Source organism: Sinohyriopsis cumingii, chromosome 7 (assembly GCF_028554795.1).
Source record: "Sinohyriopsis cumingii isolate HCF-2022 chromosome 7, ASM2855479v2, whole genome shotgun sequence".
Lineage (NCBI taxonomy): Eukaryota > Metazoa > Mollusca > Bivalvia > Unionida > Unionidae > Sinohyriopsis > Sinohyriopsis cumingii.
Window position 1 is genome coordinate 86,120,415 of NC_142967.1, and position 17,261 is coordinate 86,137,675.

General features: G+C 38.3%; 1 protein-coding gene across 2 annotated transcripts in view; it reads right to left on the reverse strand.

Moving 5' to 3' along the window:
• LOC149795664 (uncharacterized) overlaps nucleotides 1-17,261 on the reverse strand; it is a 154,210-nt gene that overhangs the window by 45,592 nt on the left and 91,357 nt on the right. For both annotated transcript variants that reach the window (XM_089965505.1, XM_089965504.1), the window contains exons 19-20: nucleotides 6,751-6,923; nucleotides 514-616 (exon numbers count right to left, since the gene is read on the reverse strand). In XM_089965505.1, the coding sequence (XP_089821631.1) occupies nucleotides 514-616; nucleotides 6,751-6,923 (276 nt within the window). The remainder of the gene's footprint in view (nucleotides 1-513; nucleotides 617-6,750; nucleotides 6,924-17,261) is intronic.

The window sequence follows — 17,261 nt, forward strand, 5'->3', positions numbered from 1 at the left end:
GCATTTTGTTTATCTATTTTATTGCAATGTAAAGTGTGTGTGTGGTAAATTCAATACAAATTTATATTGTTTTGCATGTCTTGGGACATGTGACCTAGGTAAAAAAAAATGTTTCACCATAAGTTCTGGGACAGGAACTTTTCTTTTTATTGTGTCTCAGTATATATGGCAAATACCATAATTTTGCATTTATTACTACAGAATTAGATAATGAAATTAGAGTTTTTAAGTTAATGACGTTATGCAAGTGAATTAAAGCAATAAATTTCCTTTGTTCTTTGTTGTTCATAAATGTATCATGATATATATTTTACAGCACTATCAAAAAAGCTGGTATTCAAACAAGCACACATTCCAGGGATGCTTTACCATCAGCACAAATGGGTTTTATGAAAATCAGTGCGGTTCGTATTTTGTGGCATATTTAAATCTGAGGTCTAGCATACAGATGAGAACCATGAAAACTGGTAAACCATGAACATAACAGTGATTTAGGTATGCATTATGTATTACCTTCAACAAGAGGTTTTTATTCTGATGGTCTTTAGCGTTATTCTCCTTCTTTTTCTCTTCCCTCTGCTCAACAATGTTTTCTCTCCACATTCGAAAAACATGTCTGCAATAGATTGAGATGCCTTTAAAAAAGTATTCGAGTCATTTGATAAGCATGCTTGGTTTTTATAACCTGCTTGTCTGTGTGTTTTCAGGTAAAGTTGTACCCAGCTAGATTCAGTGCAAGTGCACTTAGTCTATGTTTTCAAATCAAGTTGTACCCAGCTAGATTCAGTGAAAGTGCAGTTTGCATGTTTTCAAATCAAGTTGTACCCAGCTAGATTCAGTGCAAGTACAGCTAGTCTGTATGTTTTCAAATCAAGTTGTACCCAGCTAGATTCAGTGCAAGTACAGCTAGTCTGTATGTTTTCAAATCAAGTTGTACCCAGCTAGATTCAATGCAAGTGCAGCTAGTCTGTGTGTTTTTAAATCAAGTTGTACCCAGCTAGATTCAATGCAAGTGCAGCTAGTCTGCGTGTTTTCAAATCAAGTTGTACCCAGCTAGATTCAATGCAAGTGCAGCTAGTCTGCGTGTTTTCAAATCAAGTTGTACCCAGCTAGATTCAGTGCTAGTGCACTTAGTCTATGTTTTCAAAACAAGTTGTACCCAGCTAGATTCAGTGCAAGTACAGCTAGTCTGTGTGTTTTCAAATCAAGTTGTACCCAGCTAGATTCAATGCAAGTGCAGCTAGTCTGCGTGTTTTCAAATCAAGTTGTACCCAGCTAGATTCAATGCAAGTGCAGCTAGTCTGCGTGTTTTCAAATCAAGTTGTACCCAGCTAGATTCAGTGCTAGTGCACTTAGTCTATGTTTTCAAAACAAGTTGTACCCAGCTAGATTCAGTGCAAGTACAGCTAGTCTGCGTGTTTTCAAATCAAGTTGTACCCAGCTAGATTCAGTGCAAGTACAGCTAGTCTGCATGTTTTCAAATCAAGTTGTACCCAGCTAGATTCAGTGCAAGTACAGCTAGTCTGCATGTTTTCAAATCAAGTTGTACCCAGCTAGATTCAATGCAAGTGCAGCTAGTCTGCATGTTTTCAAATCAAGTTGTACCCAGCTAGATTCAGTGCAAGTACAGCTAGTCTGCGTGTTTTCAAATCAAGTTGTACCCAGCTAGATTCAATGCAAGTGCAGCTAGTCTGTGTGTTTTCAAAAATCAAGTTGTACCCAGCTAGATTCAGTGCAAGTGCACTTAGTCTATGTTTTGAAAATCAAGTTGTACCCAGCTAGATTCAGTGCAAGTACAGCTAGTCTGCATGTTTTCAAATCAAGCTGTACCCAGCTAGATTCAGTGCAAGTGCACTTAGTCTATGTTTTCAAATCAAGTTGTACCCAGCTAGATTCAGTGCAAGTACAGCTAGTCTGCGTGTTTTCAAATCAAGTTGTACCCAGCTGGATTCAGTGCTAGTGCAGTTAGTCTGTGTGTTTTCAAATCAAGTTGTACCCAGCTAGATTCAGTGCAAGTACAGCTAGTCTGCATGTTTTCAAATCAAGCTGTACCCAGCTAGATTCAGTGCAAGTACAGCTAGTCTGCGTGTTTTCAAATCAAGTTGTACCCAGCTAGATTCAATGCAAGTGCAGCTAGTCTGTGTGTTTTCAAAAATCAAGTTGTACCCAGCTAGATTCAGTGCAAGTGCACTTAGTCTATGTTTTGAAAATCAAGTTGTACCCAGCTAGATTCAGTGCAAGTACAGCTAGTCTGCATGTTTTCAAATCAAGCTGTACCCAGCTAGATTCAGTGCAAGTGCACTTAGTCTATGTTTTCAAATCAAGTTGTACCCAGCTAGATTCAGTGCAAGTACAGCTAGTCTGCGTGTTTTCAAATCAAGTTGTACCCAGCTGGATTCAGTGCTAGTGCAGTTAGTCTGTGTGTTTTTAAATCAAGTTGTACCCAGCTAGATTCAGTGCAAGTACAGCTAGTCTGCATGTTTTCAAATCAAGCTGTACCCAGCTAGATTCAGTGCAAGTACAGCTAGTCTGCATGTTTTCAAATCAAGTTGTACCCAGCCTGATTCAATGCAAGTGCAGCTAGTCTGCATGTTTTCAAATCAAGTTGTACCCATCTGGATTCAGTGCAAGTGCACTTAGTCTATGTTTTCAAATCAAGTTATACCCAGCTAGATTCAGTGCAAGTACAGCTAGTCTGCATGTTTTCAAATCAAGTTGTACCCAGCTAGATTCAATGCAAGTGCAGCTAGTCTGTGTGTTTTCAAATCAAGTTGTACCCAGCTAGATTCAGTGCAAGTGCACTTAGTCTATGTTTTCAACTCAAGTTGTACCCAGCTAGATTCAGTGCAAGTACAGCTAGTCTGCATGTTTTCAAATCAAGCTGTACCCAGCTAGATTCAGTGCAAGTGCACTTAGTCTGTGTTTTCAAATCAAGTTGTACCCAGCTGGATTCAGTGCAAGTACAGCTAGTCTGCATGTTTTCAAATCAAGTTGTACCCAGCTAGATTCAGTGCAAGTACAGTTAGTCTGTGTGTTTTCAAATCAAGCTGTACCCAGCTAGATTCAGTGCAAGTGCACTTAGTCTATGTTTTCAAATCAAGTTGTACCCATCTGGATTCAATGCAAGTACAGCTAGTCTGCATGTTTTCAAATCAAGTTGTACCCAGCTGGATTCAGTGCTAGTGCAGCTAGTCTGCATGTTGGCTAGTGGACCTGGTTATTTTCAGCCCTTGTATAAATTTCAGATGTTAAACCTCACCCTAGTTGTTTTTGTAACAAATATCACAACCACTTAATAACACTTTTATAAAATGATAATAAAATGAGCTAAAGCAAGTTAGATTTAAATCTGCATAAACGTAGCAAATAAGAGAAAAAGATGGATCAAGAGAACGTGTTCTCGAAACTGCGATTCTAAAGCATGTATGGCATGAATGAAGCTTGCAGATGACAAATTGATTTAATTTTATAATGAAATTACTTTGATAAATTTAGTCTGAAACTACAAATTATGCAGTGAGGGAAGATATTTTATTTCCATCTTAGAGATGACATATACCATGAGGATCCTGTTACAATAATTTATTTCCCAAGAATACAAAGTGAAAAATGTAAAAAGAACTTACAATATTGCAAAATAAATCCCAAATAATCCAAGAATTTCTAACACTTGAGGTAAATTCTCAATCAATTTTATCGTTGCTGTATCCAGTATTTAATTAGGGCTGGAATTTATTTATTCAAATTATTTAATTCAAGTTATTCTTCTCTGGAAATACAAAGTGCTCAAACAATAAAATTCTTGGAAATAAAGACTACGATGTTATAGAGAAATTCAAATAAGGTTATATTCTTGTTCAACAAGACTGTTGCACATCACTACAACACAGGCCATCACAGGCATATCAACACTTCCAGCATTGGATTATTTTTTGGGGGGATTCCAATAAAGTTTATTCAGAACATTAATCATTAGGACTTTGTGTTAGAAGTGCTACAAATTCTATGATTATTTAGGATTTATGCAATACAGTAAGTTCTTTTTACATTTTTCACTTTGTATTCTTGGGAAATAAATTATTTTTTAAACTTCACAAAGCTTGTTGCTTTTTACTCTTTTCTATTACTTAGTTTAAGACAATAGTCATAAAACTTTGTCCTAAAAAAGGACATATTCTGTTACTTTTACAAAAAGCAGTGTTTCAACCTTATTGTAATCAATTCCTCTGCCACAACTGTCCTTCTCTGGCAAATAGAATCCTTGCCCTGCCTATCTCTCCAAAGCGTTAAAATCCATCAAATGAAATTACTTTCTGAAATATTACTGCAAATTTTCCATGGTCAAACCTGTCCTAACAGTCACTTTGATATAATGGTCACCTGCTCATAATGGTCATTCTAATTTCCCCACAGCAAATTTTCTCTATAAATGTAATGCGTGTAATGGTCAGCTGCACTGTGGTCAGTAGCCAGGTGTTTCCTAATCAAGCAATGATTTCTCTCTACCTTAATTGGTCAATGTAGTGTATATATAGTGAGCACTCAGTCTATGCAAAATTTTGCTTCATGAATAAGGTATTGTTTAGATAAAGGAATATGAGAATCAATGTGCACACATTTTTTATCTCACTTTTACTCACCAGTGACATTGTCAATGTAACTAAAAATGCCAATATCAATTTGAAAGTAGAAGGTCAAAGCAATTTATTCGCTAAAGTAGTAATGTTAATGCAGCAGAAATGGAACTTGCCTTTTGTGCTGGTTTGACAGGTATAGTTTGATAGGTTCATCCATCTGCCAGTGAATTAAAGCTATCTCTGGTGACAAAACGTCATCTTTGAGAAGAGAGATCAGTTACATTGCTCTTCATTTGGGTCAGGGGTCATTACAAAATTTACAATTTGTCTGTAAAGGCAGGTGAATATTTGATTCATGGGTCACAAAAAAAGCCTTACAATTCATCTTTTGATTCATCACAGGCCCCTCACAAATGCTGATTGTCTTTTGATTTATCACAGGCCCCTCACATAAGCTGATTGTCTTTTGATTCATCACAGGCCCCTCACATATGCTGATTGTCTTTTGATTCATGACAGGCCCCTTACATATGCTGATTGTCTTTTGATTCATCACAGGCCCCTCACATAAGGTGACTGTCTTTTGATTCATCACAGGCCCCTCACATATGCTGATTGTCTTTTGATTCATCACAGGCCCCTCACATATGCTGACTGTCTTTTGATTCATCACAGGCCCCTCACATATGCTGATTGTCTTTTGATTCATCACAGGCCCCTCACATAAGCTGATTGTCTTTTGATTCATGACAGGCCCCTCACATATGCTGATATCTTTTGATTCATCACAGGCCCCTCACATACGCTGTCTTTTGATTCATCACAGGCCCCTCACATATGCTGATTGTCTTTTGATTCATCACAGGCCCCTCACATAAGCTGATTGTCTTTTGATTCATCACAGGCCCCTCACATATGCTGATTGTCTTTTGATTCATCACAGGCCCCTCACATATGCTGATTGTCTTTTGATTCATGACAGGCCACTCACATATGCTGATTGTCTTTTGATTCATCACAGGCCCCTCACATATGCTGACTGTCTTTTGATTCATCACAGGCCCCTCACATATGCTGACTGTCTTTTGATTCATCACAGGCCCCTCACATATGCTGATTGTCTTTTGATTCATCACAGGCCCCTCACATATGCTGACTGTCTTTTGATTCATCACAGGCCCCTCACATATGCTGATTGTCTTTTGATTCATCACAGGCCCCTCACATAAGCTGATTGTCTTTTGATTCATGACAGGCCCCTCACATATGCTGATTGTCTTTTGATTCATCACAGGCCCCTCACATATGCTGATTGTCTTTTGATTCATCACAGGCCCCTCACATAAGCTGACTGTCTTTTGATTCATGACAGGCCTCTCACATATGCTGATTGTCTTTTGATTCATTACAGCCCCTTCACATGATCTGACTGTCTTTTGTTTCATCACAGGCCCCTCACATATGCTGATTGTCTTTTTATTCAGGCCCCTCACATAAGCTGATTGTCTTTTGATTCATCACAGACCCTCACATAAGCTGATTGTCTTTTGACCTCAGCGAGCTGAGCAAATGGCTAATTAAAATATTGTTTCAGAATCACGAATAGCTGCTGCAAAACCTAATTCATACAAGCTGGCCAATGAAAGGGTCAGTCCTCTGTTTTAGAGTAATACATAAGCTGTCAATCAGAAGTGTTTTGTCAGGGTGCTCAAAACTAAGATCAGTGATTATTTTAAGTCAGTGATGAATTCATTTATAAGATTGATTAAAGTGAGCAAGATTTAGTAATCTGTTGTGTAACATATATTTGAGAGAGAAGACACCGTATACACTCACTTATAAGTTGAAATTGTTTTACTGAAAATTTGATTCATGCGGAATAGGGGTCATCTTATAAGTGTGACATATAAAAAATTCAATAATGGGTGGCTGACAGGTTTGATTGTAAATTTTTAAAAAATTGTCATGCAAAAGTAAATGTATTCTCATCTGTTTTCACAACAATATATTAAAATATGCCAACAGCAGCATGTGCTTTTGTTAAAAATAACTTACCCTTGGCCATAAAAACATAGCTCCTGTTAAACAGAATTCATTTTTTCCGACTACTCGCATAACAAATGTAAAGCAAAGTATTGAAATGGAATGTTTAAAGCAAGTGATGAAAGCCTACCTCTGAAGTTCTTTACATTTCTTTTGATGCTTGAGCTCTGCCAAGGCCTTTCTTGCCTTCATCTCTTTTGTCTGCCTGATCCATCCTTTCAGAACTTTTCCACATATTTTCTTCCTCCAGTGAGACTGTGCTTTTTCATGCCTCTGTTTCCTGATGTGACGATACTGTGCATACTGAAAACAGAAATTCCTGTTTGATTAATTTGATACAGTTCATGAGATTTTGTTATGTGAGACCAAGACTACCCTTAATGACAATTATTGGATGGTACTCTACATAGTCATCATACAATACAGATATGACAATTACTGGATGGTACTCTACACAGTCATCATACAATACAGATATGACAATTATTGGATGGTACTCTACATAGTCATCATACAATACAGATATGACAATTATTGGATGGTACTCTACACAGTCATCATACAATACAGATATGACAATTATTGGATGGTACTCTACCTAGTCATCATACAATACAGATATGACAATTATTGGATGGTACTCTACCTAGTCATCATACAATACAGATATGACAATTACTGGATGGTACTCTACCTAGTCATCATACAATACAGATATGACAATTATTGGATGGTACTCTACATAGTCATCATACAATACAGATATGACAATTACTGGATGGTACTCTACCTAGTCATCATACAATACAGATATGACAATTATTGGATGGTACTCTACATAGTCATCATACAATACAGATATGACAATTATTGGATGGTACTCTACGTAGTCATCATACAATACAGATATGACAATTACTGGATGGTACTCTACATAGTCATCATACAATACAGATATGATAATTATTGGATAGTACTCTACATAGTCATCATGCAATACAGATATGACAATTATTGGATGGTACTCTACCTAGTCATCATACAATACAGATATGACAATTACTGGATGGTACTCTACCTAGTCATCATACAATACAGATATGACAATTATTGGATGGTACTCTACCTAGTCATCATACAATACAGATATGACTGCATCAAACTTAATCTATTTCTATTCATGTACACTACCCATCAAAATTGGTCGCCACATTCAGACTGGGTATGGACGGCTCTTTTCTATTCGATATGTAACAAAAACATCATCTATGATACACGATATTAACTGATGATGCTTATTTAATGTATTCAAGCATGTTCTTCTATAAATTCTTGTTCTGTTTGCCAAACTAAAGCCATATTACACTGAATTATTCAATTTACCAAGGATATTGATGTAACAGAATGACCCAGGTTGGGATTAGATTATAATGAAGATATAGAAAGCAATTTCATGAAGGCAGTGTTTATTTATAAGGTTACTAAACAATGAATGAATCTGACACCAAACTTGTGCACATAAAATCCAACATTGGATTTAACACAATTGATGTGCACAGAGTTAAACAAATGGTATAAGGAAATTTGTTGTTGTTGTTGTTGTTGTGGGGTTTAACGCCATTTTTCAGCACACGATAGGCTATATATGGCGGCCAGTATTAATGGTGGAGGAAGAACCCGGGAAAACCCTGGAAAGAACCACCGACCCACGAGAAGCTACTGGCAAGCTTTCTCATATACCCACATTAGCTGAACCTTAGACTCGAACCGACGCAGGCAGAGGTGAGATGGCAGTGATCCGTAACAAAGAGCGCTTTAGACCACTCGGCCACTCGGGGCCCCGTATAAGGAAATAATATTGCTCCTAAATGGAACTTACAAACAAATATTATTGGATCAGTCATCATGGATGATCAATGCTAAGCATTTAAACACAAAAATAAACAATGTTTCATCTACCACTAAGGGTATCAAAGTATACGCATTTACTCAGCTATGAATAAGGTATTATTCCGTCACAAAGGGGGATCAAAGATTGGAATTTATACATAAACTGTGACTACTGTTTCATCCAAAAGTAGGATATATACATATATATTTATTTTTCACTCATACAGTGACAATGAATATATTGTTTGATTTTCATTCAAATAGTGACAATGAATAATTATTTTACAATAGAACATGTAGCCTATGCCTTCCATTAGATGATCACAAAATATTCTCAGTTCCACTACTCTGGTTCAATGGTCTCCTTGACCATAGCCTCCATGCAAAGACTGGTCTTGTAATCATGAAGCTGTCAGAGCACAAGGACCATGTGTCATAATCACAATGCTGTCTGACCACAATGACCATGTCTTGTAATCATGAGGCTGTCAGAGCACAAGGACCATGCATCATAATCACAATGCTGTCTGAGCACAATGACCATGTCTTGAAATCATGAAGCTGTCAGAGCACAAGGACGATGCCTTGTAATCATGAAGCTGTCTATGATGGATTTTGAGTCTTGATAACAAATCAGCCAACCTTTGGCTGAGATGAGATAGAAGAGATCGACCAAAAAAATGGTTTTGGCAGTAGACTTACATTTTTTATTTTTTTCTTGTTTAATTTGTTATTGTTTTTTTCATGATGTTTTAAGGGCAGCAGTTATTTAATTATTTGGCCAATTCAGGTCCTTCTCCCAATGCAAAAGAAATATATCCTTCTCCCAATGCAAAAGAAATATATCCTTCTTCCAATGCAAAAGAAATATATCCTTCTCCCAATGCAAAAGAAATATATCCTTCTCCCAATGCAAAAGAAAATATCCTTCTCCCAATGCAAAAGAAATATATCCTTCTCCCAATGCAAAAGAAATATATCCTTCTCCCAATGCAAAAGAAGTCCCACTGGCAAAGAAACACTACAAGTTCAACAGTGCTCAGAAAACAGTCTAAGTGTGTGCAGGTGAGTAATGAAGGCCCTGTGTTTGCATTTTGTGTTTCATCCTAATTATGTGGATTTTACTGCAGTATATACAGGAAGAAATGTCACCAGGCATATACAGACACAACTGCATATGAGTAATGATTCTTTCTGTAACAAACACATTTACTTTAAAGACCTTATTATTGTATATTGAAAAACAACCCACACGGACCAGTACCTTAACTTTTTTCCAATCATCATCTGCAACACATGAAGTCAGTAGTGAGATCTTTATTGCACCAAGCTACTATCTCTGGAATCCAACCCTCGTAAAGACGAAAATGCATCTTTGCTCTCTATCTTATATAGACAATGGGCAATAACTCCTGCCCATTTACTCACTGTAGTGCCTACAGGTGGCACTAGTTTTATGCTGAGTAAAACATCATGTAACAGGCTGCTTGCATTGCAGGGAAGATGAGAGGGTATTGAAGTAATGTCATTGGGTAACAGGCAGAGGGAATGTTGAGTATCCTACCTATACCTCAGCAAACCTCTGAGGGAAGAAAATTGGATTCCCAGTATAAAGTTTAACCCACTCTCCTAACTTGTTAGCAGCACAACTGCAGGCAATATGGTTCTGTCCGGGAAGAAGAAAAACTGCAGGCAACATGGTTCTGTCTGGGAAGAAGGAAAACTGCAGGAACCATGGTTCTCTCTGGGTAGATGAAAAACTGCAGGCAACATAGTTCTGTCTGGGAAGAAAGAAAACTGCAGGCAACATGGTTCTCTCTGGGTAGATGAAAAACTGCAGGCAACATGGTTCTGTCTGGGAAGAAGAAAAACTGCAGGCAACATGGTTCTGTCTGGGAAGAAGGAAAACTGCAGGAACCATGGTTCTCTCTGGGTAGATGAAAAACTGCAGGCAACATGGTTCTGTCTAGGAAGAAAGAAAACTGCAGGCAACAAAGTTCTCTCTGGGTAAATGAAAAACTGCTGGCAACATGGTTCTGTCTGGGAAGAAGAAAAACTGCAAGCAACATGGTTCTGTCTGGGAAGAAGGAAAACTGCAGGCTACATGGTTCTGTCTGGGAAGAAGAACAACTGCAGGCAACATGGTTCTGTATGGGATCTTCTTGCCCTTTAAAATTTCTGGGCCAATCCAGCAAAAGCTTATCAGTGTGCCCATCCAGCAAAAGCTGAACTGTGTGCCCATCCAGAGGTAGTGCTAATGTCAAACAGGTCTGGTAGCAGCCTGTGTGACCCTCATGGGGCCTACCAGATCCAGAGTGTGTTGCTGCTGAACCAAGGCTCATAGATAAAAGCTTGAGAAGGTTTTTCTGTGTATGCCAACCAATGGCCTCAATGATATATTTGATGGAGACATTATGGTCAATGGCAAGGCTCACAGATGTTGCTTGATTTCGTGAGCAGAGATCTTCATGAGGCGACTATGTCCTGGTGAGATGAAGCAGCACGCGATGCATATTACCCACTTCATCCACAATGAGACGGCTTGAGGGATTATGTCCTCTTTCCCAGGTTTAATTGGGAGAAAGCGGCACCTGTGTGCTTCATGAATTGGTTCAGTCCATGCCAGATAAAGTCTAAAAACACAGACTGAGTCCTGTTTGAAAGCCTTGTGTCAATACAGGAGAGAGGTCATCCAATGAATCTTGGATTGCCCATTGATGGCAACTAAGTCCTGGAGATGAAACCAGGTTGTGTCATAATGACTGCTGAGCAATCTAATCAAGACTGATTTAAGCTGTTTTAACAGAGAGGACATGTAATTCACTGACTGCATGCTTAAGCTAATGCTATAAGGAAACTGGTGTTGCATTAAAGGAGCTTAAGTGAGGTCCTGGCTAAAGGTTTGAATTGGTTTGAATGCAGCCAAGTCAGAACCCAGGAACAATTCAACTTGGGCAACAGAGGGAGTGATTGAAGAATATGCAAGTCAAAGTTGATCAACAGGTCAGAGAGGTCATCGTTGTGACTGAGGAAACATCAGTACTCTCTGTTCTATTTCCAGAACACTTCCGGTTTCTTGCAATTTTCCTTAAAAATATTGACCATGTATTCTCCAGCCAACTTGTGCACATGCTGTACATGGCTGTCAATGTACTCACTGTACATGGCTATCAATGTACTCACTGTACATGACTATCAATGTACTCACTGTACATGCAAGAAACAAAGCATGAGATTCTTGCTGGCTTTCAAGTCTTGCATTTAGCAAACTTAGTCATCATAAATGATTCTGAAATGACAAAATAAGAAATAAAAAAGAAAAGCTAATTAACTGTTTTAAAAGCGCCATACACCCCCACTATAACAGGAGTGAAATAATATTGTGTATGAACATGAACTTCAACACAGTCTATTACAATGTAGCTTTGTAGAGACTGAGGTCAGAAAATGCAGAAACTAAGTCCACATACGTGAAAAATTCACATAAATATGGTCAAAATTAAAACAATAATGTATACTACCTGTAGAATAATTTTCTTAACACGTGTGAAAAAAACACAAAATCCTCAATGGATGGGATGAAAAGCTGCACAAACTTCCAAATGGACCTCAGGGGGTGGAGTGAACAATGAAAGCTTAAAATTAGCTTTTGCTCATGAACTGAAAACATTGCTCACTTTGGCTGAAAGTGGCAATGGGAGGTAACGGGGAAGAGTTATTGCCATCTGAATATATAATATAGACAGGAAAGATGAGTTTCATCTTTGGGAGGGCGAGATTCCTGAGGTAGTAGGGCTTATATTCCTGATGTTAATATGATTGTGGAGCATGCTCGAAGGAGAAAACCCCCCCACTATTTTAACAAGTTCTATCTATCAACAAATTAGAGAAACCAGTCAGACCAGATGGGGACCAGAAATATTCTGCCCATAGAACCACCCAATGATGATGTGTGGTAGAGCAATAGGATTAGAACGTTAAACGTGTGTACACAAGCTATTAACTGATAACCTTATTATTGGAATTTGGAGAGTTTTAAGTCAATAGCGGGATGTTTATTAAGGTTTTTATAAGTAATAAAGGAATAAAGGTGGTCAAAGTGTCAATAAAGCCTCTCATGAAAATTAGCAGCCCTTTGATGAAGAGGAGATAAGATGGCCAACCTTAAGAAATGATTCTGACAGACACACTGAAAGTATTTTTATTTTCTGTATAATTTATTTTTGTATTGTTCAGTATCTTTTAAGAGGAATATTTAAGGAAAGTTGATTTTGTTCAATTCATGAAAAAATGTGGAAATCTTGCTTTCTCCAAAAGCTAAGCAACTACTGGCTAAGAAATATTACAAGTATAATAATGCTTTAAGTTTAAGATGCAGGTACAGATGAGTAACAAAGGTCCTGAGTTTGCATTGTGTGTTTCAAAGGTACGAATCTTTTGTATTTCATAAGAAGTTATCACACATATTAAGTTCAATTCCTAGACATAATATATCAGTTAAAAATATATTAAAGGATAATTAATTTTACAGGTGAGATGACTTATTCATCAAAGCATAAATACATCATGTATTTTTCATTGTTTACCTAATGTCTAAATCAATCTTTAGTTGTTTTTTTTAATTTACAGTAGAAAAACCTGCCAACAGACTTTTAGATCTAAGTCATGGACAGAAAGAACCACTTGAGGATGGGACTCATGAACACATCAAGTCCAAGAATTTCCTCCGTGGGGTTAACAAAACTTGGAGGATTATTGGAAAGTAGTCAGCAGACTTACAAATCCAACAGGAAGATTGAAGTCTGAACTTCTCTGCAGGCTTAGCCTATTTGTTCTGTCATTACAACATTATAATGTAGATACAAAGAGGACATTCTCCATTATTCTCAAAATACAAAGTGATTAAGGGGAACATCTGGACCACTGAACTAGTGACAGCCTGTTAAGTGTGACACAGTGAACAGTTAAAGTCATTAGCGAAGAATTATTTTGAAAACCTTGTCCCTCATCTATTAGCTTGTAGGTCCATATATGATGCGAAGGTTGGCAGTTTGTTGTTTCAACTTGTTACAAATAGTTCTAGTATATGCCAAATGCATGGAGTATAAACTTGATGAAAAACAAAGATCGTCATAAAGCAGATGGTCTATCCTTCATACTTAACTACTAGGATGCTGAGCCATATCTGTTTGTGTCAGACTTGAATGCATTTATGGTGCTGGGCACACCAGAGTTCTGGTGATTTTGCTCTCTTGTGTTTTAAGTGGTAGTTCATGATGAATGAGTTGTCTGACATTATCAAAACCATCGTCGCTTGGGTATGCTCCCTCCAAGCACAGTAGGCAAAGAGAATTGCCTTCATTTCTAGGAAAGTGATCACGTGTAAAGACAGTTGACACAAAGAAAGTCTGCTGCATTGAGCAGGCAGAGGAACTGAAGAAACATCAGTGCTGTAATGTATCTTCTGGAAGAAAACATCTCTGATGCATAGATAATTTAGTTGATGCATTTGGGACGAAGACTAACCAGACTGAAACAAATTAGAAGCTCCACACCAACATGAAATAAAATGCTGACTAGCCTTATCAACACTGACTATCAACCCTAAACTGCAAAGATGGGAGAGAAGGTTGTTCAGTTCCAAAATGTTTTTGCAGAATAACGTCCAGGTACGCACCTATCAGCATGCAGGAAGCCCATCCTTAAGTGGGATATGGCACAGTTCAATATCTTGGTAAATTTTAAATTTCAGTGCAGTGATAAACTGATTCAGCTGGTTCATGTCTATAACTGGTCTTAATTTCCCACTGGCTCTCATGACCAGAATAAGTTTGGAGTACATATCCAGGGTTTTTAAACTAACTCCACTGTCCACCTTCATGGGGTCACTTGGATCTAAGACAGGACAAGGGATGATGCAAGGTGTGGGGATAAAATAAATCAGATCTGGAACCCTCGTAAATGACACAGATCACCCAATCATTTGTTGGAAAGGGGATGAACCAAGTCGGGTGAAATAAATGGAGTCTGGCACCCACAGGAGGGATGGCAAGTCATTGTTGGTTGGTGGGAGGAGGCTTGGGGTAGGAGAAACTCTGCCTGCAAAAGTTAAGGGACAACAGTCACTTACAGTTTGCCTGGCCATGAAAAGACTGCTGCTACTGAGACTTATCCTTGTGGTCTTGTTGCTGACAATCATTCCTTTTCTAGTACAACCCCTGGCGAGGTCAAAATGAGGTAGGATTTTACAAGGAGAGCTTTAGTGGCAAACCCTGTGCCACCTGCTTTCTAACCTCCTCAATATGGCTTTCTAACCTCCTCAATATGACCTCATAACAAAAGGAGAGAACCAAACGTGAAGGAATGAAGTGTCATGACATGAGTTTTGAGTAAAGACGATCACAAAATCAAGTTTGCAGGAAAATGTTTGACATTCACCATTATTTGGTGAGCTGCCCTGTTGACTACTTCAGCAACATGACATCAATTCCCAAGCATGGTTGCTCACTGCTTTCTCAGCTAGATGCAAGATAGTGATGTTAATCAAGCAGGCAGGAAGTAGCTACAACATTCTTCAAAATCTCTGATGTGTCATATAACATCTGTCTGTCTTCTTTATAACAATGAGGATGACATTCTAAAAGCAGTTATGTCTTTATCTAGACCGGGCAAATTCAAGTGGTATGCATCTGCATATGACTGAGTAACTTACAGGCCACTTAACGACTGAAAAGAATGCCCTCTAAATACTGGGGTCATGAATTGTATCAAAGTAGTTTCAGCAATCTCTGCTGATGCCCATCTTCTCCATCTACCAGTGCCTTTAATTTGTATATGGTATTAACTGCCAGAGGAGAAGTGCATCCTGAAGGTAGCACAAACATATATGTCTCTTCTGTTGCTGCCATAAAGCTGAATTCCATCCATTTTATTGTTGGATCAGAATGTTAGGGAAAGTCAATGTCATTATCATCATCGACAATCCTCATTGTCATTATCATCATCGACTGTCCTCATTGTCATTATCATCATCAACTGTCCTCATTCTGGATATTGCATGATGCATGGCCGTGTCATTACCATGCCAATATCTACCAAGTACGCCAGCAAAAATGGCTGTATCATATTCAGCACAGGACATGGTCTGACTGGAGGATATTGGTCTGGGACAGCTCGTTGGGCCAAGATGGACAGATGAATGGATGGAACAAACCGTGAGACCAGTCTGCTATATTGTGTCAGCATAATGTATCTGGTCAGTCTGGCAGGTAGACTAGATGGGGTAGCCAGCTAGGCACAGCCTGCCATCATTGATGTGCAGTGGAACTGTTGACTGATGTGCAGTTTGCCAATCTGAAATGACCATTAAGCCCATACACAGGACAGGTGGAGGGCTGGGCCAGTTCATCGGCAGCTGTGAAGGCATATGGTATAAGAGTTGCAGGCCTGGCCAACTGGCAAAAACAGATTGCCCACCCAGTCTCATCCACATTAAGGCCATATATGGGGCAAGAGGGTACATAAACCCAGTGGAATGCCAAAATGGGGCGAGCTGCTGCAGTTCCTCCAAGTCGCTTGCTGACAACCTTGACAACAGAGCTAACTGTACAAGATGCTGTATATGTGATTCCAACAGTGTGTGCAGAGTTAGTTGCAAGAGCTTAAGTGTGGTCAGAAGTTCTGGGAATCTTAGCTGGGAATGGGATGACATCCATACATCCCTATTCACTAGCAATTCCAAATTTAGATGATGACTCAACACATCATTGTCTGATAATTTTGACCCTTTAACTGCTTCTTTAAGACACTATATCAAATGTATGTTTGGGTACACTGAGTACATCAAAGACAAGACTCATGATTATCTTCACTGACTGAAATGCTTGCTTTCCTTGCACTTGCTGGACATCACTGAAAAGATGTCCAGCAAGTGCAAGAAAGTAAGAAAGATAAATGCATATGAAAATATACAAATTATTTTCAATTATAGTCAATTAGGTGAAACTTACATTTATTGAGAAATGCATCAACATACCAAAATGTTCAGAGCAAAATTCACGATACAAAGGTGAAAGCCAACATGAAAGTCTTACTGATCGATATCACATGGACAATAATGATTGAAAGAAATATGAAAATATTCACCAAATAACCAATGACAGATGGTCTAGAAGTATGAGAAATTACACTTGATTTTAGAGGCACTTTTAACAGTCTTGAGCAAAAACTTAAACTGGTAAACATCTAGGATATGGGTGACACCTAATGGGGCAAGGGGATGTAATCTGTAAGAGCTACTCCCTTTCATCTATACGATATACAGATGGAAAGACGTTTTTCATGGAACTCAACACAGCAGAGGTTAAGGCGATGTATTAATGGAAAAACTGCGTTTGCAAACTCCATCGATGTTGACGACTTCTTGCTGTATCTATCAACTCTGTAAAATGTTGTTGGTTTTTTTTTTAAATCATGTGGTAGCAGCAATTACCCCTCCAGCCCTGAGCAATACTCAAAATGAAACAACTTAATTTCAGTAACTGTAATTATCACCTTTTCTACCTTCTTTTTACAAAGTTTACTTAATTTAAACTTCTGTGCAAATTGTTTGGACCTTTTTAAGAGACTTAATGTTCCCTTCACCTTGAACCTGAAATTTCCAACAACACAAAAACTTTATCACACAAGCAGTTTTTATGTGAATATGGACCGCTTAAAGTGTCTGAGGTAACCCTGTAAAGATAATCTGGT